The 26,226-nt window shown below is 40.9% G+C and overlaps 1 protein-coding gene and 1 long non-coding RNA gene across 2 annotated transcripts in view; one reads left to right on the top strand and one right to left on the bottom strand.

Annotated features, from left to right (window-relative positions):
- The window catches only part of LOC138852761 (uncharacterized), a 230,983-nt gene extending 208,035 nt beyond the window's left edge, over positions 1–22,948 (top strand). Inside the window, exon 3 of the long non-coding RNA XR_011392058.1 lies at positions 22,662–22,948. This is a non-coding gene — a long non-coding RNA (uncharacterized lncRNA). The remainder of the gene's footprint in view (positions 1–22,661) is intronic.
- The window catches only part of LOC128688792 (protein O-mannosyl-transferase TMTC1), a 669,456-nt gene continuing 651,634 nt past the window's right edge, over positions 8,405–26,226 (bottom strand). Inside the window, exons 13-18 of the mRNA XM_070085424.1 lie at positions 19,654–19,865; positions 15,362–15,497; positions 14,699–14,843; positions 11,625–11,885; positions 11,166–11,243; positions 8,405–9,171 (exon numbers count right to left, since the gene is read on the bottom strand). Coding sequence (XP_069941525.1) covers positions 9,022–9,171; positions 11,166–11,243; positions 11,625–11,885; positions 14,699–14,843; positions 15,362–15,497; positions 19,654–19,865 — 982 coding nt within the window. The 3' untranslated portion in view covers positions 8,405–9,021. The remainder of the gene's footprint in view (positions 9,172–11,165; positions 11,244–11,624; positions 11,886–14,698; positions 14,844–15,361; positions 15,498–19,653; positions 19,866–26,226) is intronic.

Here is a 26,226-nt window from a genome sequence, read left to right as displayed (position 1 = left end):
GATGACCCGCCGTTGGAGCTTTTGGTCATCTGACTGAGGCCTTCCGCTGGCTTACCGGTCCACCCCTTTAAAAATTATGGTCATAGTTATAACCAATATTTATAACTATTGGATCCATGTATCCAGTAAAGAGTCATTCTTGTATCTCGGGAGGACACAAACCTGAAACGAGCACTAACAATATCTTTAATAGTATGAATACTACGTAAGGGAAGCTACACGCGTCTAGAAAGTTAAATGAAACATACCTTTAGCCAGTGTTCAACGTGTGATTAGCAAAGATGCAATATTTAGGTGGTGTTGTTAATGTTAATGCTGCACACTGAACTCAATAAACTGAGTTAACGTGACTCAATAAACTGAGTTAACTTGACTCAATAAACTGAGTTAACGTGACTCAATAAACTGAGTTAACGTGACTCAATAAACTGAGTTAACGTGACTCAATAAACTGAGTTAACGTGACTCAGTAAACTGAGTTAACGTGACTCAATAAACTGAGTTAACGTGACTCAGTAAACTGAGTTAACGTGACTCAATAAACTGAGTTAACGTGACTCAGTAAACTGAGTTAACGTGACTCAATAAACTGAGTTAACGTGACTCAATAAACTGAGTTAACGTGACTCAATAAACTGAGTTGACGTGGCTCAGTAAACTTGAGTTGACGTGGCTCAATAAACTGAGTTAACGTGACTCAATAAACTGAGTTAACGTGACTCAATAAACTGAGTTAACGTGACTCAGTAAACTGAGTTAACGTGACTCAAACTGAACTAACCTGACTCAATAAACTGAACTAACGTGACTCAATAAACTGAACTAACGTGACTCGGTAAACTAATGTGACTGGTTGCAGGCCCAACACCATTGCCAGGCTCGTGTTCAAACTACAACACACAAGTTATCCAAGAGTTTGATGTCGTGTGTGTGTGTGTGTGTGTGTGTGTGTGTGTGTGTGTGTGTGTGTGTGTGTGTGTGTGTGTGTGTGTGTGTGTGTGTGTGTGTGTGTGTGTGTGTGTGTGTGTGTGTGTGTGTGTGATAAAATTCAAGCGCAGTAATTTAGTCAACAATGGCATCATCTTTCATTAACGTAATGTCATTATCTCTACCGACACCATTGTTGTTGTTGTTGTTGTTGTTGTTGTTGGCAACGCGACACACCATGTTCGGTTGTTCTCTTTATTTACTCTTACTTTGTTTCCTACTTCATCCTCATACAACCTAACCTAGCCTAGCCTAGCCTATCCTAACCTAACCTAACTTAGCCTAGCCTCTCCTAGCCTAGGTTAGCCTAGCCGGAACCAAAGTAGCCTCCATCTTACTCAGCTTTTCTGCCCGAAATGCACCGCATAATAGTGGCTTTCTTTTGTGCCTAACATTATTTTATTACATGTAAACTACATTACCTGTATACTGCAGAAAAGAATTATTATTATTATTATTATTATTATTATTATTATTATTATTATTATTATTATTACAGCCGACATGAAACGGGAATGTGAATAAGACACAATTCAGGTTATGGCATTCGGTCTCATTCTGTCTCAGTTGTTAAAATTATCAGCTGAGAAATGTTCACGACAAGACATATGTTATACGGTTTTGTTATTACATGTTTTTGTTCTCATCAGTGTTCACGGCAGTGTATATATTTCGCACAAGACTTATTGCGTGTTCTTGATGGTTCAGAAAATAACACGCTTAAATGCGTTAGAAAATGTACGGTGGAATATCGCTACAGGTTGGCGCATGCGCAAGCTTATTGCTGTTTGTATCACGAAGTCACTGTAATTCTCTTTTCGATTTTATAATTCATACAATTTGCTTTGTCTTGTATCTGTATTAATCTCAAGAGTTTATGCTTCTTGCCACTTCGCCTAGAAGATAACACAATAATTTCATTAGCTATCTATAAACCTGTTTATATATATATATATATATATATATATATATATATATATATATATATATATATATATATATATATATATATATATATATATATATATATATGTCGTGCCGAATAGGCAGAATTTGCGATCTTGGCTTAAATAGCAACGCTCATCTTGCCATATAGGACAAGTGAAAATTTGTGTATGCAATAATTTCGCCAAAATCATTCTGAACCTAACGAAAAAAATATATTTCACTGTGTTTGTTTAGTATTGAATTACTGTAAACAAATCTAAAATGTATTTAGTTGGGTTAGGCTAAAATAAATTGTTCTTGTTATAATAAGGTTAGGTAAGTTTTCTAAGTTCCTTTTGGTGCAAAATTATAAATTTTTACATCAACATTAATGAAAAAATATATCTTTAAACGTATAAGAGAAAATTTTAGAAAGGACTTAATTTTAAATGAGTTCTTGCTAATTGACCAGTTTTACATATTCGGCACGACATATATATATATATATATATATATATATATATATATATATATATATATATATATATATATATATATATATATATATATATATATATATATATATATACTACATACAGAGAAAGATAGCAGTCAGCAGGACTCGATACTGCTACCGGGGATGATCAAGATTCCCAGGCAGCGCTCTTATAAACTCAACCACTAATGCCACATAAGCTGGGTAGCCTGGTTCAAAAGCTATATTTCTTTCCCAGCCCGGGCACGTCAGTGAGCCTCAAGCATGGATTCAAGCTATTTCAATCTCCTCCTGTATGTACTGACCTCTCAAGCGATTTTTATATCAATGCACCACGCAGAAACAACCGGGTATATACAGAGAAAGATCGCAGTCAGCAGGACTCGATACTGCTACTTCGTGGCTGAGTGGATAAGAGCGCTGCCTGGGAATCTTGACCATCCTCAGTAGCAGTATCGAGTCCTGTAACTACAATCTTTCTCTGTATATATACCCTCTTGTTTCTGCGTGGTGCATTGATATTTATATATATATATTAACACATCGGCCGTTTCCCACCATAGAGTGGCCCGAAAAAGAAAAACTTTCACCATCATTTACTCCATCACTGTCTTGCCAGAGGCACGTTTATACTTCAGTTATAAACCTACAACATTAACACTCCATCTTCAGAGTGCAGCTAATGTACTTCCCATCTCCAGGACTCAAGTCTGGCCTGCCGGTTTCCCTGAATCCCTTCATAAATGTTACCATGCTCACACTCCAACAGCACGTCAAGTCCTAAAAACCATTTGTCTCTATTTGCTCCTATCTAACACGCTCACACATGCTTGCTGGAAGTCCAAGACCATCGCACACAAAACCTTCTTTACCCCCTCCCTTCAACCTTTTCTAGGCCAACCCCTACCCCGCCTTCCCTCCACTACAGATTTATACACTCTAAAGTCATTCTATATCGTTCCAACCTCTCTGCATGTCCGAACCACCTCAACAACCCCTCCTCAGCCCTCTGGATAATAGTTTTTGTAATCCCGCACCTCCTAATTTCCAAACTGCGAATTCTTCGCATTATGTTCACATCACACATTGCCCTCAGGCACGACATTTCCACAGCCTCCAGCCTTTTCTTTGTTGCAACATTAGCCACCTCAGGTTCACATCCATATAAGAGCGTTGGTAAAAATATACTCTCATATATTCTCCTCTTTGCTTCCATGGACAAAGTACTTTGTCTCCAGAGACTCCTCAGTGCACCACTCACCTTTTTTCTCCTTCGTCAGTTCTGTGATTCACCTCATCTTTCATAGACCAATCTGCTGACACGTCCACTCCTAAATATCTGAATACATTAACCTCCTCCATACTCTCTTCCTCCAATCTCATATCCAATCTTTCGTTACCTATTTTTTATATCCTCATCGCCTTACTCTTTTCTATATTCGCTTTTAATTTTCTTCTTTTACATACCCTACCAAACTCATCATCCAAGCTCTGCAACTTCTCTTCAGAATCTCCCCAAAACAGAGTGTCATCAGGAAAGAGCAACTGTGACAACTCCCACTTTGTGTTAGATTCTTGCCAACACCCGAGCATTCACTTATCTTACAACCCCATCTATAAATATATGGAACAACCATGGTGACATCACACATCCTTGTCTAAGGCCTACTTTTACTAGGAATTAATCTCCCTCTCTCCTACATACTCAACCTGAGCCTCACTATCCTCGTAAAAGCTTTCACTGCTTTCAATAACCTACCTCCTATTCCATACATTTGCAACATCTGCCACATTGCCATCCCTATCCACCCTGTCATACGCCTTTTCCAAATCCATAAATTCCAGAAAAACCTCTTTACCGTTATCTAAATACTGTTCACCAATATATTTCACTGAAAACACTTGGTTTATATATATATATATATATATATATATATATATATATATATATATATATATATATATATATATATATATATGTGTGTGTGTGTGTGTGTGTGTGTGTGTGTGTGTGTGTGTGTGTGTGTGTGTGTGTGTGTGTGTGTGTGTGTGTGTAGGAAAAGTTCCTTGATAATGTGAGAAATCACGAAAGTGCTTGGAAGTTCACTATTCGTTACAGTGATTTTTCTGCATGTTGTCATATCACCTGTTTACTGTGATCTTATTGCATGCATGCATATATATATATATATATATATATATATATATATATATATATATATATATATATATATATTAAATAGATTTTTGTGTGTGCCATTGATCTCTGGGTACTTTCAGAAAAGCGACTTGTACCAGAACAAACCTTTGACAATATTTCGATCAAGCAAAACTTTTATCAGGTTGTCTTATTAAAGGTTCTAAGTGTCTTCGTATTATACAAATCTGTTGGCAAATTTTTTTCAACTCACTTTCTTGTAGTGAAATGCGGTGTTGTGTTTCCCTAGGCTTTCCAAATAGCTAGCAGCCGCCAGGGATAATACTGCTATCAAGTGTGTAAAACAGAAACCTGATAAACGTTCTGCACTCTGGGTGGATTGCCAGTTTTTAATTCGCCTCATAAACAAGAGGGGACAGAGAAATGTATTGAACTTCTTATATTCATTAAACTCTTACTTTTTAGTGTGTTTCTCAATAGTTCTTATTCACGTAATATTTCCTTTGCAAAGGTGGCTTGGCCTGAGACCGGGGGCGCTGACCCCCCGAAAAAATGGACAGATGTGTGCTTATAGTCCTCAATCGCCATCTAACTACCCACTCCTTCCCCTTCCGCCTTCGTTTCTTTACCCTTCACTTCATCTCCCTTCCACTTGGACCCTTCCATCATGACCTTTCTCGTGCCTCTCCCCACACTGGCACTCTCTCCCTCAGTTTGACTCCACCACCTGGCTCTTCTCCCTTCCCACCCAGCACGCAGTAGAAATTCCATTACTCTACACTCGAGTCTTTTGGCATTCTAATTCAGGTGTCTCACACTGGGGATACCCTCGCCCGCCGCTCTCCTCGCTAGGGAATGGCCTTGTTTTGTGGCCTCCCGCTTGTTGTTACACAAAACACAAGGTTAATAGAAAAACACTTCACGCAATGAATGTTAAGTGTTTGGGTTGGGCGGGGTCGTAGCTGGATGTGGGCCATCTTGGAGAGGAGAGGCTGCGGATAAGGATCTGTGAACCATCCGTCCCGGCAACTTGAGTGATAAGATTTTCGTAGTTGAATGTTCATTTACACTAGCGCGTTCGTGGAAGCACGTACACCACACACAAACAGTGATATTTACATGTATCCATACGCACACAGAGATACGCACATTTAACAGTTGCACGCTGTTGCAAGAACATATGTATCTTGCTTTCATGTCTGTTTTTTAAAAGGAAACATGAATTGAGCGGGAGCGAATGCCTAGTAATTTATCTGTGACTGCCAGCTTTGTTCAAGCAGACACTACTCGATTTTTTTTAAATGTTGTAAGTGATGGTTGACGGAAAATGAGGATTAAGGAAGGAGAGAAGCTAGGAGCATCGTTGACACTCATTTAGGGTTAAAAACCAGTGGTTGTCAAACCGCGCAAATCTAGTGCCAGAAAGTAGCAGTGACAGTGGTTGTGGCTATCTTTAGGGATATAATTAGTTGTATGGTGATTATTCTTGAGGCATAAAGGATGCGGCTACAAGCTTTGTGATCATTGTAAAACGTGGCCAGAGGCCTAGTGATCATCGCTGCGGCCTTTAGGATGTGGCTAGAAACTTTGCAGTTATTGCTCAGACTCGTAGGATGTGGCTGGGACTCTGAATGTTGCCAATGATGGCGGCTTGTGGGATGTAGCTAGTTGCTTCATAATCAGCGCCCATGATGGTTAAGACTTGGAATTCGTACGTTGTAAGTTTGGTATGTAGACGAAAAAAAAGATGCCAAGAAGACTCCTTAGGAACTCCAGTATTTTGTGGAACTAGTTATTCTCATTTGCTTTGTTATTGCGAGTAGAAAATAATGAAGTCATATGAAGAGTAGGAAATTGGTGCGGAAAAAATTCAGTTTCCACAAAAGTTAAGTTCCATCTAAAAAACTTCTTGACAGTTTTGGTACCAGTACGCTCACACCATAATAATCGATAGCAGTAATTTACAGTATACTGATGCAGAGCTCCAAACAGTATAGGTCATTCATTGTCGTAGGTGGTAGAAACTAGATTCTGTTCAGATAATAGCAAGGCAGACATGCTGCCCATCTGTACTCTGCTAACTCTACTCTGAAAGCATTTAAAATCTGGAAAGAAAGAGCGAGAGAGAGAGAGAGAGACAGACAGACAGACAGACAGAGACAGAGACAGAGAGGCCAGGGGAGGTGGGAGGAGAATATAATGATCCTGCCTTATAGTAACCCACACTGTCTTTCAAGGATGTACGTGTCATTTTTCAGGATAATGTTGGTCGTGCACAAGGGCACGGTTAAGCCTGGCAAGTATATGAATTCATCTTAGCATGTATTATTTAGTTTCTGGCTTATATATATATATATATATATATATATATATATATATATATATATATATATATATATATATATATATATATATATATATATATATATATATATATATATATATATATATATATATATTCTTACACAGTAATACTTTGCCGTTCACCAAGCAAGCAGGTACTGTGTCCTTAGGTCTGTGTATGTGGATAGGCCTGTGTATGCGGGGAAGTGGGGAAGTCTCTGTATGTGGGTAGATCTGTGTATGTAGGTCTGAATATGTGTGTAGGTCGGTATGCGGGGGGTTCGGTTTATGCGGGGAGCTCTGTGTATGCGGGTAGGTCTGTATATTTTATGTAATCTTGACTCTTCTGATAAACTTAATGCTTGTTTCAACTTCACTACGAAACAACATACCTAAACGGGTCTTACAAAGTAGGGATGCAGTACCTTGATGCTGGTGCAGGGGGGATCTTGATCCAAAGTATTGGAGCTGCTCTCCCCTTCCCAGGATCCAACCAGTTTACCTCCCATTCCTCAAACACTTGTATAACCCTCTCAGAAATTTAGAGCTTCCCAACAACAATAACAATAATAATAATAATGATAATAATAATAATAATAATACATTAATAGTATCTTGACATCATGGAAAAATAAGAGTCGTAATATTAAGGTGTTATTTACAGAACTCATCTGCACGTACAGCATATTATAAATCTGGTATAAATAAATAGCAGTCTTAACTGTAAATCACACAGACACACACATGATCGGCTTCACGACTCAGCAGTGAATTATATTCTAACCACACAAACAACATCATCAGCAGCAGCAGTAGCAGTGGCAGCAGCCTTGGTCCTTCAGTAGTGTTTGGGGCTGCCACCCACACTCTTGTGTTTTAGGTGAGCTTATCCTGGGCTCACCTAGCTTCACCTGGGCTCACCTTGTGCTCACTTAAGCTCACTTTCATTCCCTTGTGTTCACTCTAGTCAACCTGACCAACAACAGTTTCTGTCTCTGAATCTAAGGTTCCAGACCAAGTGAAATTGCCTTATGTTCTTAGTGATAAATTTCTTTCGGTATTCTCTTCTTTGAGTAGAATTAATGTCTGTCAACATTTGCGTGAAGAACATGATTTTTTTTGTGACAACGTTTCGCTCAGTGAAGAGTTTTATCATGACTGTAAAGATCTACGCAAAGCAAAACGTCGTCTCAATAAAAGCTTGTTCTGAAACGAGTCTTTTGTTCACTATGAGCTAGCAGAGAACGACGGTCCTCTGGCTTCAAACTTGCTCTCTCAGTGCGCTGTCAATGTCCACACTTTTCCGTGGAAATGAATCGTAGTCCTCTTTATTATGGTGAACTGTTTTTTTTCCTTGAAATGGAAGCAGATTCTTTTCAATATTCTGTTTTCCCATTAGCCAATTTTAACACTCGGAGCTTCTGTTCTGTCAAAAACAGAGTATTGTATTGATGGGTATGTTAGAGAGAGTGAATAAGAGATGTGCTTTTGTATGTGTGTGTGTGTGTGTGTGTGTGTGTGTGTGTGTGTGTGTGTGTGTGTGCGTGTGTGTGTGTGTGTGTGTGTGTGTGTGTGTGTGTGTGGGTATGTGTGTGCGTGTGTGTGCGTGTGTGTGTGCGCGTGTGCGTGTGTGTGTGTGTGCGTGTGTGTGTGTGCGTGTGTGTATGTGTTTGTGTGTGTGTGTGTGTGTGTGTGTGTGTGTGTGTGTGTGTGCGTGTGTGTGTGTGTGTGTGTGTGTGTGTGTGTGTGTGTGTGTGTGTGTGTGTGTGTGTGTGTGTGTGTGCGTGTGTGTGTGCGTGTGTGTGTGTGTGTGTGTGTGTGTCTGTGTATGTGTGTGTGTGTTTGTGTGTGTGTGTGTGTGTGTGTCTGTGTATGTGTGTGTGTGTGATCTAGCTGTCTGTATGGGTTAAGATTTGTCTGTGTGTACTCACCTTCTTGTGTTTTTAGAGGTCGATTCATAGCTCCTGGCCCCTGCCTCTTGTATACTGGTGTGTGTTTTATAAAAAAAAGTCTAACTTTTCAGATCCATTTCAGCTTATAGAAACTGTCACTAATCTAAAATTGTTCTCAGAAAGGATTCGAATGAGACCTTTGGGTCGTGAAATAAATATCAGGACTTGTTGAGGCAGTGAGGGATGTTTGGTGGTGCATGAAGGTCCTGCGCTCGTCTCAGCTTCTCCATGTTCTCTAGCAGGAGGGTGTTAGAGGGCTCCTGTCCATGGGCAGTGAGGTAGTGTCTCCAGGCACGGGCGTAGTCACCCTGCAGGAGGGAAGAGAGGGAGAGAAGAGAAGGTCACCATTATGGAAACACTGTGCAGTGCCTACCAATATTTCTTATGCCACCGAAAGCTCACTCTTAGGCCTAGGAGGAATCTCCTAACGTTTCGGTCTGTCTTGGATCACTGTCGATTCACCACAACTTCCACCATGATCCTGGACGGACCGAAACGTCGTCATAAGGTTCCTCTCCGTAGTGCGGGTGTTTGATGATTTGTTCCAGCTAATGTATTCTGAGATTGCAATCGTTATTTATTTTGTCTGATGGGGGTGTTCAAAAAGGAACAAAGAGACACAATACCGTGACTGGAACAATACATAAATAACCCGCTCATAGGAGAAAGAAACTTATGACGACGTTTCGGTCCTACTTGGACCATTAATGGACTAGTTGATGGCCCAAGTCGGACCGAAACACTGTCATAAGTTTCTTTTGTGTGTAAGATATTTGTGTATGGTGTTAAGAGGTCTTCACTGTGAGAACAAAGTGAAAGACTCTCTTGCGTTCTTTAAATCTATGTTCAAGGTGGCGCACAACCTCACTAACAAGAGGGTCGGGGATAGCCAGGGCGTTAAACTGGGGGGTTGACTGTTACAAGCGTATCACAGCGTTAGTGTGAATGTTTCACGAATACTGAAATGGTCTGAGGTGAAAGGTGGTCCTAGACTGGGGGTATTACTGCATTGATTCGGAATTTATGCTAATGCTGTATAATGCTCCAAAAGGTCCTGGGATTTAACGTGGGATCTCTGAATCGCTGAGGTGTGTGTGTGTGTGTGTGTGTTTGTCAGAGTTTCACAAATGTTAACTGAGGCAGGATTTTGTCATGATAGTTCATGCACCTTTCATGCATATTGACATAGTGCGTGGGAATACTACCAGGGAGAATTTGTAGTTAAAACTGTGGTAAACCATACCCCCGGCCGGGATTGAACCCGCGGTCATAGAGTCTCAAAACTCCAGCAATCGTGTCATTACGATTTCTTAAGTCATGTTGACGGCAGTGAAGGGACTTGAGCTAGAGTTCGTCACGGCCACGCTAGCTGGAGATTCGTCTGTAAAAACTTGCATTTGTGGTCACAGAGGTGCCTGTGCTAACTTTCCTATGGTGTAGAAATATACCTAGTTGGATGAATCTTATTGTGGCTAGCTGGTCTAGTGGCTAACGCGACGGGCTGGAGTTTTGAGACTCTATGACCGCGGGTTCAATCCCGGCCGGGGGTATGGTTTATTTGCAATCGTGTCATTACGATTTCTTAAGTCACGTTAAAACTGGTAATTGTGAATTTTAGAGAGTAGCACTTTACTCTTGTCAAGTAGGGTGAAGGGCTCTTGGATTAAGGAATTGGAGCTGCTCTCCCTTTCCTTGGATCATATCTGATTGCTTTGCTATTTCTCAGGTGCTGTGACCCCTACTGGCTTTGCGTTCCCAATGATTATAATAATAGTCTGATCAATTATCATTAGACTTACCAGAAATATTGTATCCGAGACAGCTGCTGGCATATATCCTCTCAGTTATATTACATTGCCTTGAGTTTGCTTGGTAACTTGGAAGACGCCTTAATGTGACATTGCATCTGTTAACCTACCTGACACTGATGGCACAAGATGATAGGAATAGAGGAGCACTCTACAAGTTACTGTCTGGGGAACAATTCAACAAGCGGAGTTAAAGACACGTAATGCATAACAAGTCTCTATTTTAAACGAGGTTTTGCTTTATACACAGTGAAACGAAGTGTAAAATAGTCTTGTTCTGCATGACGTACCTACATCAGCAGTCTGCTAGGCTTACTGGCGCAGACTAGGTATGTCTTACTCACATCCACTCATTTATTCACTAAATGAAGATTTAAGAGTTACCTTAGAGGTACTATTGTGGTTTTTATAAAGTGTTATTATTTTAAAGAGGTCGGTGGAGACAAATGAAAGCACCAGTGTAGGCAAAAGGTGGAAGGTTAAGTGGCACTCACCTTAGCATGGTAGAGAGCACCCAGGTTGATATGTGGGTGGGTGAGCGTTGGTTCCAGCTCAACTGCTAACTGGTAACTCTATAAAGACAGAATGCATATAGGTGTAATACCATCTGTGTGTATGTGTGGGTATGAGTATATATATATATATATATATATATATATATATATATATATATATATATATATATATATATATATATATATATATATATATATATATATATTTATTTATTTATTTATTTATTAAACTCAACTCAACATTACAAATGCAGTGATGTATATATATATATATATATATATATATATATATATATATATATATATATATATATATATATATATATATATATATATATACTATACATCAATAATTATCATACAGGCCTTATAAATCGCAAGAATTTTCACTTATTAATATGTACGTGGTAAAACTAAACACATTCTTTGATGGCTTACCTGTGCCGCCTCGTCAACGCTGTGCCTCTCATTGAGGAGATCACCGTAGTGGGCGTGGAGGCGGGCGCAGAGGTTGGGCGGCCTCGAGCAGTTATGGGCGGCTTGCTGAGCGAGGGTGAGGGCGTCCTGCGTGCGGTTGGTGTGGGTGTAGAGCAGGGAAAGCTGGAAGAGTGCCTCCTGGTGGCCCGGTGACTGATCAAGAACCTTCCTTAACAGACCTTCACTCTCCAGGTAACTCCGCTGCTGCAGCTTCACTCGTGCCTGCCTCACACCACTTTCAATTAACTCTTCATGCTAATGATTAAGACACGTGTGTAACAGTTGGGTATCTTTATTGTTGAAACGTTTCGCGTATACAGTTGGCTTCTTCAGTTAAATATAGAGGCAGCAGGTATAGTAGTGAAATGAAGATAATGTAGTCAGTCCATGGACTGATTACATCATCTTTTTTTTTACGACTACACTTGCTGTCTATATTTGACTGAAGAAGCCTACTGTATAGGCGAAACGTTTCAACAATAAAGATACCCAACTGTTGCTCATGTGTCTTAATCATTAACTTGTCGGTATTTTATACTATTTTCAACATAGCTCTTCATGTTGCTGGAGGGCTCTTGATGCAAAGAATCGGTGATACCCTTCCTGTCCTTGAACCAAATTAGATTACATCTCGTTCTCGAGGCTCTGCAGGATTCCCCTTTCTCTTCTCATATAAGGCATTTAAGGCGGTGAACCAAGATAAAGAATATTATATTTACGTAGATTTCAGCTAGTCACACACAGGAGACTTATAAAAGTGGCAGCACTTGGCATTGGAGTTAAATTTCTCTCGCAGATCGAGGCATGGCTAACAGGCAAAAGAGAGTTTGCATGACTGAAGGGAAGTTAGAATGGAGACCAGTCACAAGTAACATTCCACAGGGATATATTTTGGGCCCAGTGTTCTTTATCTATATAAATAACCTTGACGAAGGAATTAAAAGCAGCATGAGTAAAGTCGTTGACAGCACATGAACAGGTCGAGTAATGTATTTGTAGGAAGTCACCGTGTAACTTAAGAAAGGTTTGGAGAGGTAAATACTATGATTGGAAAAACACAGATTCACCTACAGTTTAAACTGAACAATGTAGAATTTGGTCAAATAAGATATGAAAAGGATTCCTTAGCAAATATCTGAATCCCAGAGAGCGGTGCCTAAATGTCTTTAATAAGACAATTGACTCCCAGAATTTGTATCAAGAAGTATAACAAAAGTCCCAAGGTATACGAGTACAAGTATACTCGTACACAGATATACGAGTACAGGTCCTCCCCGACTTGCGTCCGAGTTCCGTTCCGATCGACTTGTCGCATCTCGAAATGGACTGAAGTGGGAATTATGTTAGCATGGCATGTAGACCAACGTTGTATACCTCTACAACATTCTTATAACCTAATAAATTGCTGTCATGATTCTCTAGTGCTTTTAATCAGTCTACTTTATTACCTTAAGTTTCACTACTCACAAATGGATGTTCCATACTTGTAGGTATCGCTCATAGGCTTCATGAATAAAAATTCTGTATGGAATGTAACCTAGGCTAGGCCTATCAGTTTTCTTGTTATTGGCTATTTCATTGGTCATACGTCCGCTGCTAGCGCTGGCGGACGTATGACCAAGGGTAATTTCTATATTCACGTACATATATTTTTTATTTTTCTAGTTCTGGTCTCCATACTACTGAATGGCTATAAATGCATTGGAATATACACAGAGAAGGATGTGAATAAAGATTTCTGAATCTGCACTCTCTTGAAAGCCACATGAGGGAGAAATATGACTTGAGGTATACACGTAGAAGGCAGATAAAAATAAAAGATATATATAGAGCTAACACTGTAAGTAATGGGAATAAGATACAGATACTCAAACATTTATTGAAGTAGAGGTTTCGCCACGAGTGACTTTCAGTCATTAGGCTTGGAAAAGGTAGGATTGAAAACGCCACCTCTGGCGAAACGTCTTCTTCAATAAGAGCGAGAAGGAGTTTGAGAAGGACTTGTCTAGCATGGGACAGTAGGCTTGCCGAAGTGCTCTTCTAGACGTTCATACATTCAATTAACCATTAACCTCCAATGACTAAATTATCTACGCTAGCGGTTCACGTCTGGCAGTGGGGATGCCATCGTCGTCTCTTCAACAGTCGGAAACCACACGTTAATTTGGAGAACGGGTTGCAAACGAGTGAGCGAGAGTTGAACTGCGTGGGTTATGGCCCAGCGCAAGACTCCAGGCTAGGCAAAAGCCGTGTAGGTACACACAGGCTATGTATGCTCACCGAGCCCCTGATTTAACAATTCATAATCTGTGTACATACCCTGAGGCGCTTCGTGTTTACAGAGCATTTGCCAGATTTACAACCAATATTGCTAGAAATGTGAAGGTTTTCCTTTCAAACAGTATTTTGTGGAGGCTGATATTTTTTATGATTATAAATTTCTCAGATGTTTACATTGTTTTTACAAAATTGCAAATTAAATTCTTCGACTTGATGGCTCAAGTAAAAAAACAAAATGTGATGAAAAGAATTAACTTCCTAATGTCAATTGAAAGCGCTCAAAAAAACACTTCGTAGCTATTCAATAATACTAAAATTATTAAAATAATAAGATAAATAATCAAGAAATTTTGGGCATTGTGCTAGAAGACATGTCAGTGTTGCTCTTATGTTGCAGTTGTGAAAACTATATTTTTGGGAAAAAGAGAGCCAGATTATCTACCAAACAAAAAGTGAGACAACTTTTATATAGTGTGAATATAATATTAATAACTGTGACCAGTGTTTTAATAATATCAGAGAGAGAGAGCGAGAAAGAGAGAGAGAGGTGAGGGAGTGAGAAGCAATTGGATGGAGTGTGTCCGTGATTGATTGTATGTGTGCGAAAATTAATAACCTTGAGAGTTAGTAAACCAAGAGGGTAGAAGCGAAAGTAAAAAGGTGAATGGGAGGGAGGGAGGGAGAGGGGAAAAGAAGCTATACATAGATGGAAAGGTAAGTAGGTAGTTTGTGGCACAAGATGTGAGATAACTGACCAGGTAGACGGTGGAGGAAAGCATGTGTGGGTGGTGGGTGAGTACAGTGGTGAAGGTTGCCTCAGCTTCTTCCAGACGACCAGTGTTGAGGTACAGCTTGCCCAAAGACTCGCCGATCTCGGCCTCCCACTCCACCGCCAGTGCTCTGTCCATCCACAATACAAACATGCAAGTATTACTTTGATATCTTTATCATGCACGCCTCGTACCCATCCTGTGCGCGGTAGTAACCCTGTTTCCTCAGCGACCACAAATGCAGGTTTTTACATGCGAATCTCATACCAACATGGCTCAAGTTTCTTCAAAGCCTTTATGTATGATTCCTGAAATCAAAAGGACAATATCACTACGATTTTGCTGTGAAGGGGCTTGAGCTATAGCTTACCACAGCTATCCTGGTGTGAGGTTCATATGTAAAAAATCATAAAACCATTCTGTGGGCGGATGTACAGAGATTACAGAGGCACGTTATGGGTTCAGGGCCATTCTAGAAGAAGGAATTTGTAACGTTGGATAATCTGCGAATGAAACTACCCTTGGTGATTGTGCTTGGCTCTTGTTCTAAGAAATTAGAGATACCCCTCCCTTTATTGGATAAAATCCAGTTACCCTTCCCCAATAATGTGATAATGTGCCACAAGTGTGCTTAGTATGGCGGCGTACCTCTTGTAGAGCATCTCAGCCTGGTTATTGTTGTGTAAGGTCCTCATGAGCCTGGCAGTGTTGACTAGTGCCACCGTGTGCTCCGGGTCCAGACCAAGTGCCGCCTCGTAGTGTCGCAGTGCAGCTTCGCCGCGACCTTCAGGAAAAAGGCAAATGTTCAGGAAGAAAGTTTTAAATTTACACAAGAACGCTACGCCCAAAAGGTTTTTCAGCTGTCTGTGTAATAATAAATTTTACACTCACAGGCACACAAACCCACGCCTAACCCCACTCCCCGCTCCAAACACATACCATACCTCTTATTCTTTAAGCTTATTTCACTTTTCAGAAAAGCGTATCCCACCTTACCCCTTTGAGGGGTGGGGGAAGGGGTACCTTGATGCTGGTGAAGGGCTCGATTTAAGGAATTTTAGTAAGCCTTCCATTGGTTTAAACATGATTACCCCTCATTCCCTAGGCACTGTACGTATGTCCTCTACTTCTGCCCGAGTATAATAATAAGAATTAATATTAATAATGATTATAATAATAATAATAATAATAATAATAATAATAATAATAATAATAATATTAATAATAATAATAATAAGCGACCTGACGTGATCTATTCTAGTTCAAGTTTATCTAATCATCTGTAGACTGTATCTTAGATTATGATATGTCTTAATCACTAACTTTCTGATTATCAATGTGCTCCTTTTGAGTTCTAAACCCTTATGGATCTCACAGCGCCTGTAGAATAACTGAGAGCGACTCTGTGAGTCGCTCTCAGTTATTTTGCTCGACTGTTTAACGAGGCATCAAAAATACCCAGAACTCAGCGCCAGGAGGTAACTGCTGTTCAAGAACCCGATTGGTCAGGCTAGCAGACGAAGCACTGAACTTCCAGCAGGCTTTGAGCTCATTGACTCGCACGTGTGTACCGCTTCTCAATATAATGGTAGTCATGTATGTCCTTTACCGGGAAAAGCTGTGATGGAGTGTGTGCGCAGCGTGAAGGAGCCATCTTCCCGTCCCTTGGAAACCATCACACTCCCTCCCTCGCCTTACATGTGTCTGATTAATTAACGCCACCAGACCCCTAATTAACCAGTCCTTTGATTAGCTGATCCTTTCCTCTACACGTCCCGCCATCCACCACCTTCAGAACTACGACTGACTAGCCCTCCGCCAGATTATCCATCCCGCCCTCAGTAAGAGCTTCTGGGGCTTCACTGGTCTCCATGGATGTATGTCATGCATATATTAATGGTTCTGGGAATCACTACCATCCCTCATCCCCCTCACCCCCACGGCTCGGTCTCAGAATAGGCCTTATAATTACAATCTGGAAAGCAAATATATCTGGAATATGAACCATTTAGAAACACAAATTAAATAATGAATGAAAAGAGAAGTTTTTTAGATTTAGTGCTTCACGTCAATGTAAAAATAAATTATCAGGTAATCCTTGTTGAGAGAAATGAACAACAGTCACATCAAAGTCTTCAACTGCTCCTTATCTTATTCGTGAAAAAAAAAAATTAGTTTGGGTCGCACAACACTTAAAATTAAACGATGAGGAAACATCCTCCAAGTTTAAAAAGCAAAGAAAATGCTAGGCTCTTAGTCCATGGCGTGTACTTGGGAGAATGTGACAAGCACAGCCCATGCTGTGTAAAGTGCATCAACATTGCTGTTCTGATGACTGTACAAGACACCTCAGTATGCACTGTTCATCAGCATTGCTATTCTGGTGACTGTACAAGACACCTCGGTGTGTACTGTACATCAACGTCGGTGTCTAGAGCCTACTGGACGAGGGGAACATCACAGTATCAGATGACCTACACGGAAAATGAAGATTAACGGTTCTTTTACTTGAATTTTTACTGTTTTCACTTTGAAATAGGCTCCATTCCCATTTTTTTTTTCAAGCCGGTAATTCAAATTTAGAAGAGTAAGGAAGACTTTTAGTCTCGCTGTGACTGAATTGGCTGACAACGTAAAAAAAAAATATTTAAATTAGGCTCTGGTTCAAAGGCTTTTCTTTTGTACTTTGTTCCGACTTTTAAATTGGCTTCGTTCATGTAAATAGGTAGGCTTCAGAAGTAGGCTTCATGTGTCACAGAGTTGCTTAGTATTAGCTAGCACTGCCGCCCGTGTTGCAGGTGCCGCTGTAATTAACTGAGATCGTGTCTATTTTTCAATCAGTGACCTCGTCAAGGAGAGTCGGGTGCCTTGATGCTGGGGAAGAATCTGGCCAAGGTTGCCACTTAAGAGATGGCAATTGTCGGAGTTGCTACTTGAAATACTGTACTTCACCTTAAGGAACTAGTGTGTAATTTCGAACGCATGTATAGGTTAGTTTAGGTTAGGTTAGTTAAATTCATGTAACACAGTATGACTTGGGAAGACTAGTGTTAAATTATTGTCTGGACTTCCGCCTGCAGAAATTAGTCTAAAATAAGGTTGTATTTTATGAAGTATAGCGTCGACGTGTTGCCAAGAGTCAGAGTTCATTTAAACAGTTAATAAATAAATGATGACATAATAATAAAATATTGAGATAACAAAAACAATAATAATAATAATAATAATAATAATAATAATAATAATAATAATAATAATAATAATAATAATAATAATAATGTAGATTCCCTTTTTATAAAATTAATAATAATAAGTGAAACGTATAAACAATAAATTCTAACCAACACCTATGCAACATAACAGGATGCAAATTGCATAAATGTTTATCACATTCAGAGGCAGACATGACTGGGTAACAACAGTGGTGTTTGAAAGCGCTTGTCATCACGCACCGTGGAGAGTGACGGAAAGACAGGCTACCAAACAAACTTTCACTGGGACGTTTCGCTCTTGTGTGGAGTCTTTATCAAGTTAAGAACAATAAAAGCGAGTTCTGAAAGGCAGCTTTAGTTTTTTCTATTATTGTCAGTAGTAGGCCATTTGGAATTGTATGTTGACTTTTTTTGTTATTTTTTTTAATATGTTGCGTAAATTGTTTTCCGCAGTAGGCTATTTGGAATTGTCTGTTGATTGTTTTGTTCTTGATTTTAGCGTGTTATGTAAATTGATTTACGCAGTAGGCTATTTGGAATTGTTTGGTGATTTTTTTTGCTCTTGTTTTTAGCGTGTTGTATAAATTGTTTTATTATGGTTATGAGCGTTAAGTGCCCTGCACTGTCAACATGTTCTGTAAATATCACATCTGCGTCATTTGGACCCTTCTAGTCTTTATGAGGAGTTAAGACAAGGGGAGGACTTCCTCTCTCTTTCTCTGTCTGCCTCTCATCAAGAGGAAGATTTAGGGCACGACAAAGCGTAACGATCCTCTTCCTGCCGGAATTTAATTTCGGAATTCCACCTTTAAGGCAAAATTTCGGTAAAGAAATTCCACTCGCCCTATTACAATAGACATGAGTTCATCCTTCTTGCCTAGAGCGTTGTTGAAAGTGGTGACTAGAATTGTCCTCCTGGGTGAGGGGTGACGGGAGGTGTCAACGGTGTCTGTAGTAGGCACCAGAGGTGGTTAACAGTTTTTTATTTAATTTTGTTAAGTAGGGGAATGTAGGCATATAGCAATTCTCCGTAATAAGGGAGTGGAGATACTTAATAATTTTCCTCAGCTGGGAGTGGAGATACACAGAAATTTGCTCCAGGTGGGAGTTTAGGTGGTCAATAACTTTGTCTCATAAGGGAGTGAAGGTCTGTGACAGTCTTAGGCAGTAAGGGTGCACAGGTTCTTAATATTAATGTGTGAAGATACATATTTATGAGTGAGGGTATAATACTCATGAGTGAGTGAAGGTGCAGTACTCATAATGAGTGAGTGAAATTTCATTACTTATAAATGAGTGGAAGTATAATACTTAATATTGTGAAGAATGAGATACCTGTGCAACACTTGGGGATCTTTACTGAGGAAACGCTTCGCTAGTCAGTGGCTTCTTCAGTCCAATACAGAAAAAAAACGGAGAAAGATGAGGAGGAGGAGGAGGAGGAGGTAATCATTCCCTCAGCCTGGTGTCGACATGTTCAGTCCATTAATCTTGATGACCTAAACACATTGATTCGAGGCTGAGAAACTGATCACTTCAAACTACTACTCTTTCACCGTTCTTCTCTGCATTGGACTGAAGAAGCCGCGGACTGGCGAAAGCTTTCCTCACTAAAGATTCCCAAATATTGCACAGGTGTCTCATTCTTCAACTTGTCGGTTTTCGAAACCTTTTCACATCACATAATATTGTGTTGAGAATGGATGGGAGTGAGAGAAAGGTACTGACCGCTTTTCTGCAGGAAGGCTGCGTAGTTGTTGTGAACGACGGGGTCTGCAGGTCTGGCGGCCAGCAGCGCCAGGTGAAGGTTCTCCGCCTCAGTGGAACGGCCGGCGTCACTATATAACCCAGCCAGGGCTGACACCGCGTCCCTGTTGGTGGCGTCATAGCGCAGCGACTCCTCCAGCAGCGCTACTGCCTCCCCCATGCGACCCTGCTGTCTGGTGGAGGCAGGAGGGTTAGCTTGAGGCTTCTCCAGTAACTGGGTTGAGAGAGGGTATGTGATACCAATTTTTGAATTAAAACATGTGTGGGTGTTAGCATGTCTTATAGGGGCGAGGGGGGGAAGGGATAACGTTTCGCTAGGAACGGCTTCTTCAGTTGTAGGCGAGTAAGACACGTGGGTACCGTTCAAGGCATTAAGGAAACGTTTCGCCACGAGCATCAAAACTGAAGAAGCCATTCACGATTTACTTAATAAATGTATTGATCGGTACCTACGTACGTTTTGACTCCTTCAGGACTTAATAAGCCATTCGTGGAAAAATTTTTTCGTCGATAAAATATCCTAACACTGTACCTGTGCCTCAATACACAACTGTCCGCCACACCTTGTCACCTGGAATGACGGATGAGGGAGGCAGCGTAGAGAGGAGGAGGGAAAGTAAAGAGATTTAAAGAGAGGTAGGAAAGGAGGAAGCTGAAATTGGTGATAATGTATATTAAGAATTAAATGTGTTGATTCTGGTATATTTAGTATTCTTTTTTCATAATCCACTAAAAATAAGGGAAAGTTAGTTTTGATACAAGAGTGTTGTGTGTTCCAGCAAGTTACACATGAATGGTATGCAGTACCTACAAGACGAAGAATTAGATGTTGCACATGTCTAATTAGTAATCGTTCCAGCAAGGCTACGCTCCCACCACTGTTTACTAGGTTAGGTAAGGTTTGTCGGGAAACAGTAAAAGTGTTTCTTGACACGGGTCTTAATCATATGATGACCCGCCACTGGAGCTTTTGTTCTTCTGACCGAGGCCTTCCGCTGGCTTACCGGTCCCCCCCCCCCCCCGTTTAGAAATTATGGTTAAAATTATAATAACCTTTGATCTCACTGTTTATTGTTAGTAGAAAATGAGGAGGAACTGCAAAGAATTCCACGTCATTTGCGTATTTGTTTATTTGTTTAATATTGTTTAATACTGTAATAACCAGTGCGATATGAAAAATAATATACGAGACATACTAAGCAAATATCCTATATTGGCTTGCGAAAGAAAGGACAGAATTTCCAAAGGAAGAGGTTATAAAATTACATTATATTAATCTAGGCTATTCTATGGGATCAGAGCAAGTTGCTAAAGTACATTAGGAGAATTTTATGCATTAAATAAGAGACATGTGAGTTTTATCAGGGTAACATTGTTTTCTTTATCTATTTTTAGAGCTATATTTGCTTTAGAAGAATAACTATACATTAGCAGTCATAGATGTTCTCCTGTTCATTTCGTTTGGGGGTCCCAGTTCCTTGTGGGTCCTAGTTCTTGGGGGTCCTAGTTCTTGGGGGTCCTAGTTCTTGGGGGTCCTAGTTCTTGGGGGTCCTAGTTCCTTGGTCTTTTGTGTATGCTACCTATGTCCCAGCGCTACCCTTCACAAGATGAATCTGGAGTGCACAGGAAACTAGCGGCTTTGGCTGCAAAATCTAAACTCTAATCTTTAAATGCATAAATCATTCAAGGAGGAGCGCGCCTTGATGCTTGCGAAGGGGTCTTGATCCAGAGAAATGGAGTTTAACCCTCTTCGGATCAAACCTGACTACCTTTCCTTCTCTCTATTGCTGTTAGACCACTACGGGTTTCCCTGTGGTGTAGCTGGGGACCCACAGCCTCGGAGAAGAGAATAAGAGGGATATGGGGGGGGGGAAATGTCCTGTTAGCTACCAGTAGTCAAAGACACTTGTCAGTAAACACTTGGACTGTGGGTGGTTTCTTTTTTGTGTATCTTGGTTATCAATTGCCCTGTGTTTTCTCCCTGAGACTGTTTAAGTGCTTTCTTAATCTACCGCATTCACACACACACACACACACACACACACACCTTTTTTTCCACATACATCTTTGGGGAGCCTCGCGAGTAAGATTAAGGCGCTAGACGAGTTGTGAAAGAAGCAGCGGCGGCAGCAGCAGTTCCCTTAAGCAGTGTTATATATGAGGAACTTCCTCCACACGTATTTGTCTTTAAACTTTCTAAGTTAAAATTATCTCACTCGACAAACTACTCGGATACGGCGAGAAAATATAATAAAGAGATCTCTCACTCGCTTCGTATTTAGTTTTCAGGAGAAATCTGGTGGTGAAGTTCACATTGATATGAAATATTCCTCCTCCGAGGCTAATTCGTGTTGCGTGTCACGCTGTAAACAACCGCGTGTCACGCAGTAAACAACTGCGTGTCACTCAGGGAACAACTGCGTGTCACGCAGTAAACAACCGCGTGTTACGCAGTAAACAGCCGCGTGTCACGCAGTAAACAACCGCGTGTTACGCAGTAAACACACCATATGTCACGCCGTACACACCGTCTATCACAGTAAACATCATGTATCACAGTTAACGCCATGTGTCACGCCGTTAACGCCGTCTATCACACAGTAAACACCGTCTATCACAGTAAACATCTTGTATCACAGTTAACACCATGTGCCACGCCGTTAACACTATCACACAGTAAACATGAACACTATGTGTAAAATTTGTATTTCTTATGCTCACAAATTTACTGTCCATTATTAGCTTCTCCGTCAAAGGTTTCTCTCTCAATTCCTTCGTCTCTTGAACCTACTTACGTTAACAAGATTTCATTTACCTATAACCCTAATTTTTAAAGGGGCGGACCGGTAAGCCAACGGAAGGCCTCGGTCAGATGACCAAAAGCTCCAGTGGCGGGTCATCATATGACTAAGACCCTGTTTCCTGAGAAACCTTACCTAATTTGATCCACTTCACTCTATCCCCTACAGTTTGGGACCACCGCGACAACAATTTGGAATAATTGTATAGGCTGGGACCACCAAGACAACAGTTCACAATATGAGTACAGGCTGGGACCACCACAGCAACAAGTTATGGGACCTTTGTGTTCCATCCTGTTCGGGACTCTCCTACGTTATTTCAATAAATAAATGTTATTGCATATCAACTAAAGGTAATGTTATTCAGTCTATCCATGGAAATTGCAATTCTTTCCAAACATAAATAAATTTCGATCATACTGAACGCAGAAAAATTACATTTTGATGTATTAATGCAATACCTTTCACAAATGTGATCGGATTTTAACCAAATTTTATACAAAGAATTATTCCCATAAAATCTGGATGAGCCCAAATATCAGCAATTCCGACCATTTATTATGAGATTATGGCTCTTTGTACAGTGAAATGTTCTCTCTGAGCTTAATATGGGGGTATGCAGGGGCAGAGTGGGTTATTGCTCTGTTTTTATACTCTCTCTTTGTTCTATAAATGTAATTACTTCACTCACTCACTCACTCACACCCCCCCACACACACGCACACACACACACACACACACACACACACACACACACACACACACACACACGCACACACCCACACACACACACACACACACACACACTGACACGCACACACTGACACGCACACACTGACACACACACACACACACACACACACACACACACACACACACACACACACACACACACACACACACACACACACACTGACACGCACACACTGACACACATGGCCTAGTGTCTAATCGACATGTGCCTAGGACCAAATGGTAACTAACACACAGAAAGACGGAGAGGTGGGGCACACCACCAGGTGCTGGACACTACATACAACCGAGGAAGAAGTGAAGAGGCTTCTCAGTGAGCTAGATACCTCAAAGGCAATGGGGCCAGATAACATCTCTCCATGGGTCCTGAGAGAGGGAGCAGAGGCGCTATGTGTACCCCTAACAACAATATTCAATACATCTATCGAAACAGGGAGATTGCCTGAGGCATGGAAGACAGCAAATGTAGTCCCAATCTTTAAAAAAGGAGACAGACATGAAGCATTAAACTACAGACCAGTGTCACTGACATGTATAGTATGCAAAATCATGGAGAAGATTGTCAGGAGAAGAGTGGTGGAACACCTAGAAAGGAATGATCTCATCAACAGCAGCCAACGTGGTTTCATGGACGGAAAATCCTGTGTCACAAACCTACTGGAGTTCTATGACAAGGTGAAAGCAGTAAGACAAGAGAGAGAGGGGTGGGTGGATTGCATTTTCTTGGACTGCAAGAAGGCGTTTGACACAGTACCACACAAGAGATTAGTGCAAAAACTGAGGACCAGGCAGGGATAACAGGGAAGGCACTACAATGGATCAGGGAATACTTGTCAGGAAGACAGCAGCGAGTAATGGTACGTGGCGAGGTGTCAGAGTGGGCACCTGTGACCAGCGGGGTCCCACAGGGGTCAGTCCTAGGACCAGTGCTGTTTCTGGTATTTGTGAACGACATGACGGAAGGAATAGACTCCGAGGTGTCCCTGTTTGCAGATGACGTGAAGTTGATGAGAAGAATTCATTCGATCGAAGACCAGGCAGAACTACAAAGGGATCTGGACAGGCTGCAGACCTGGTCCAGCAATTGGCTCCTGGAGTTCAATCCCACCAAGTGCAAAGTCATGAAGATTGGGGAAGGGCAAAGAAGACTGCAGACGGAGTACAGTCTAGGGGGCCAGAGATTACAAACCTCGCTCAAGGAAAAGATCTTGGGGTGAGTATAACACCAGGCACATCTCCTGAAGCGCACATCAACCAAATAACTGCTGCAGCATATGGGCGCCTGGCAAACCTCAGAACAGCATTCCGACATCTTAATAAGGAATCGTTCAGGACCCTGTACACCGTGTACGTTAGGCCCATATTGGAGTATGCGGCACCAGTTTGGAACCCACACCTAGCCAAGCATGTAAAGAAACTAGAGAAAGTGCAAAGGTTTGCAACAAGACTAGTCCCAGAGCTAAGAGGTATGTCTTACGAGGAGAGGTGAAGGGAAATCAACCTGACGACACTGGAGGACCGGAGAGATAGGGGGGACATGATAACGACATACAAAATACTGAGAGGAATTGACAAGGTGGACAAAGACAGGATGTTCCAGAGATTGGACGCAGCAACACGGGGACACAGTTGGAAGTTGAAGACACAGATGAATCACAGGGATGTTAGGAAGTATTTCTTCAGCCACAGAGTAGTCAGGAAGTGAAATAGTTTGGGAAGCGATGTAGTGGAGGCAGGATCCATACATAGCTTTAAGCAGAGGTATGATAAAGCTCATGGTTCAGGGAGAGTGACCTAGTAGCGACCAGTGAAGAGCCGAGGCCAGGAGCTTGGACTCGACCCCTGCAACCTCAACTAGGTGAGTACAACTAGGTGAGTACACACACACACATACACACACACACACACATACACGTGTGTGTGTGTAACAAAATAATCAGCAAAGTCGTAAACATTAAATGTCAAAACACCCTCCAGCGATGGGAAAATGATTGACAGGTATTTTCCCATTTCTGAAGTGTTTTGACGTTATATATATATATATATATATATATATATATATATATATATATATATATATATATATATATATATATATATATATATATATATATATATTTAGTGGGAGGCCAGGATTCGACCCCACGAACATTGTCCCGTCTCTAGATGCAACACGACATACGTGTCACCTTGCCACTGAGCCAGCAATCCTTCAAAGATCACGCATCCAGCAGAGCTAGATGTTTCTCATGATCCGAGGACACTCGTGGCAGTGGTATCTCGAGGATTAATTTCAGCCTCCTCCTGTTTGAATACCCGCCTAAACAAGCAGTCTGTATAACAATGAAATCACGAAACAAGTGATTTTAAATCATTTACCAAACTGGGGCAGGCCAGGATATGTATTTACACATACATATAATACTGTAAAAGTTTCACTATGTAATATAGCTTAACCTGAGAGGTCAGTTTTTTCTTAAAAACTCTTTACATCTCTCAACAATTTATCACTTTCACTCTCAACAGACAAGTCCATTTGCTCCCTATGGTTTCTGACCTTATTTGTCTCTAAAACTGTTACAAAGTTTCAGCCAGACTTTCTAAAAATGCTCAGCCATTCTTTCATTTCTTTTGCTGCACTTCTTCTCCGTTCTCTTAACCTCGTTTCTCCATGTACTGCCTCATATCATGTTTACATTTCACAGCATTTCTCTTGGCAACATTTCCTCCATTATCACAATTTACGCATCATTCTGCCAGTCGTTGTTCATCCCTTCTGACCCTAAGCCAGTGGAAGGCATCAGTCAGAGGATCAAAAACTCCAGCTGCGGGTCATCATGTGACTAAGACCAGCGTCAGGAAACACTTGTCTTGTCCTAATCTACCCTTCTGATCCCTCGGGTTCCTGCCACTACACACTTGTGCTGCACATGGTCACCTAACAACACCTGAGTGACTCAGCAGTACGCTGAGTGTTCCA

This window comes from Cherax quadricarinatus, chromosome 16 (assembly GCF_038502225.1).
Source record: "Cherax quadricarinatus isolate ZL_2023a chromosome 16, ASM3850222v1, whole genome shotgun sequence".
NCBI lineage: Eukaryota > Metazoa > Arthropoda > Malacostraca > Decapoda > Parastacidae > Cherax > Cherax quadricarinatus.
This window is presented reverse-complemented; position numbering and strand designations above follow the sequence as displayed.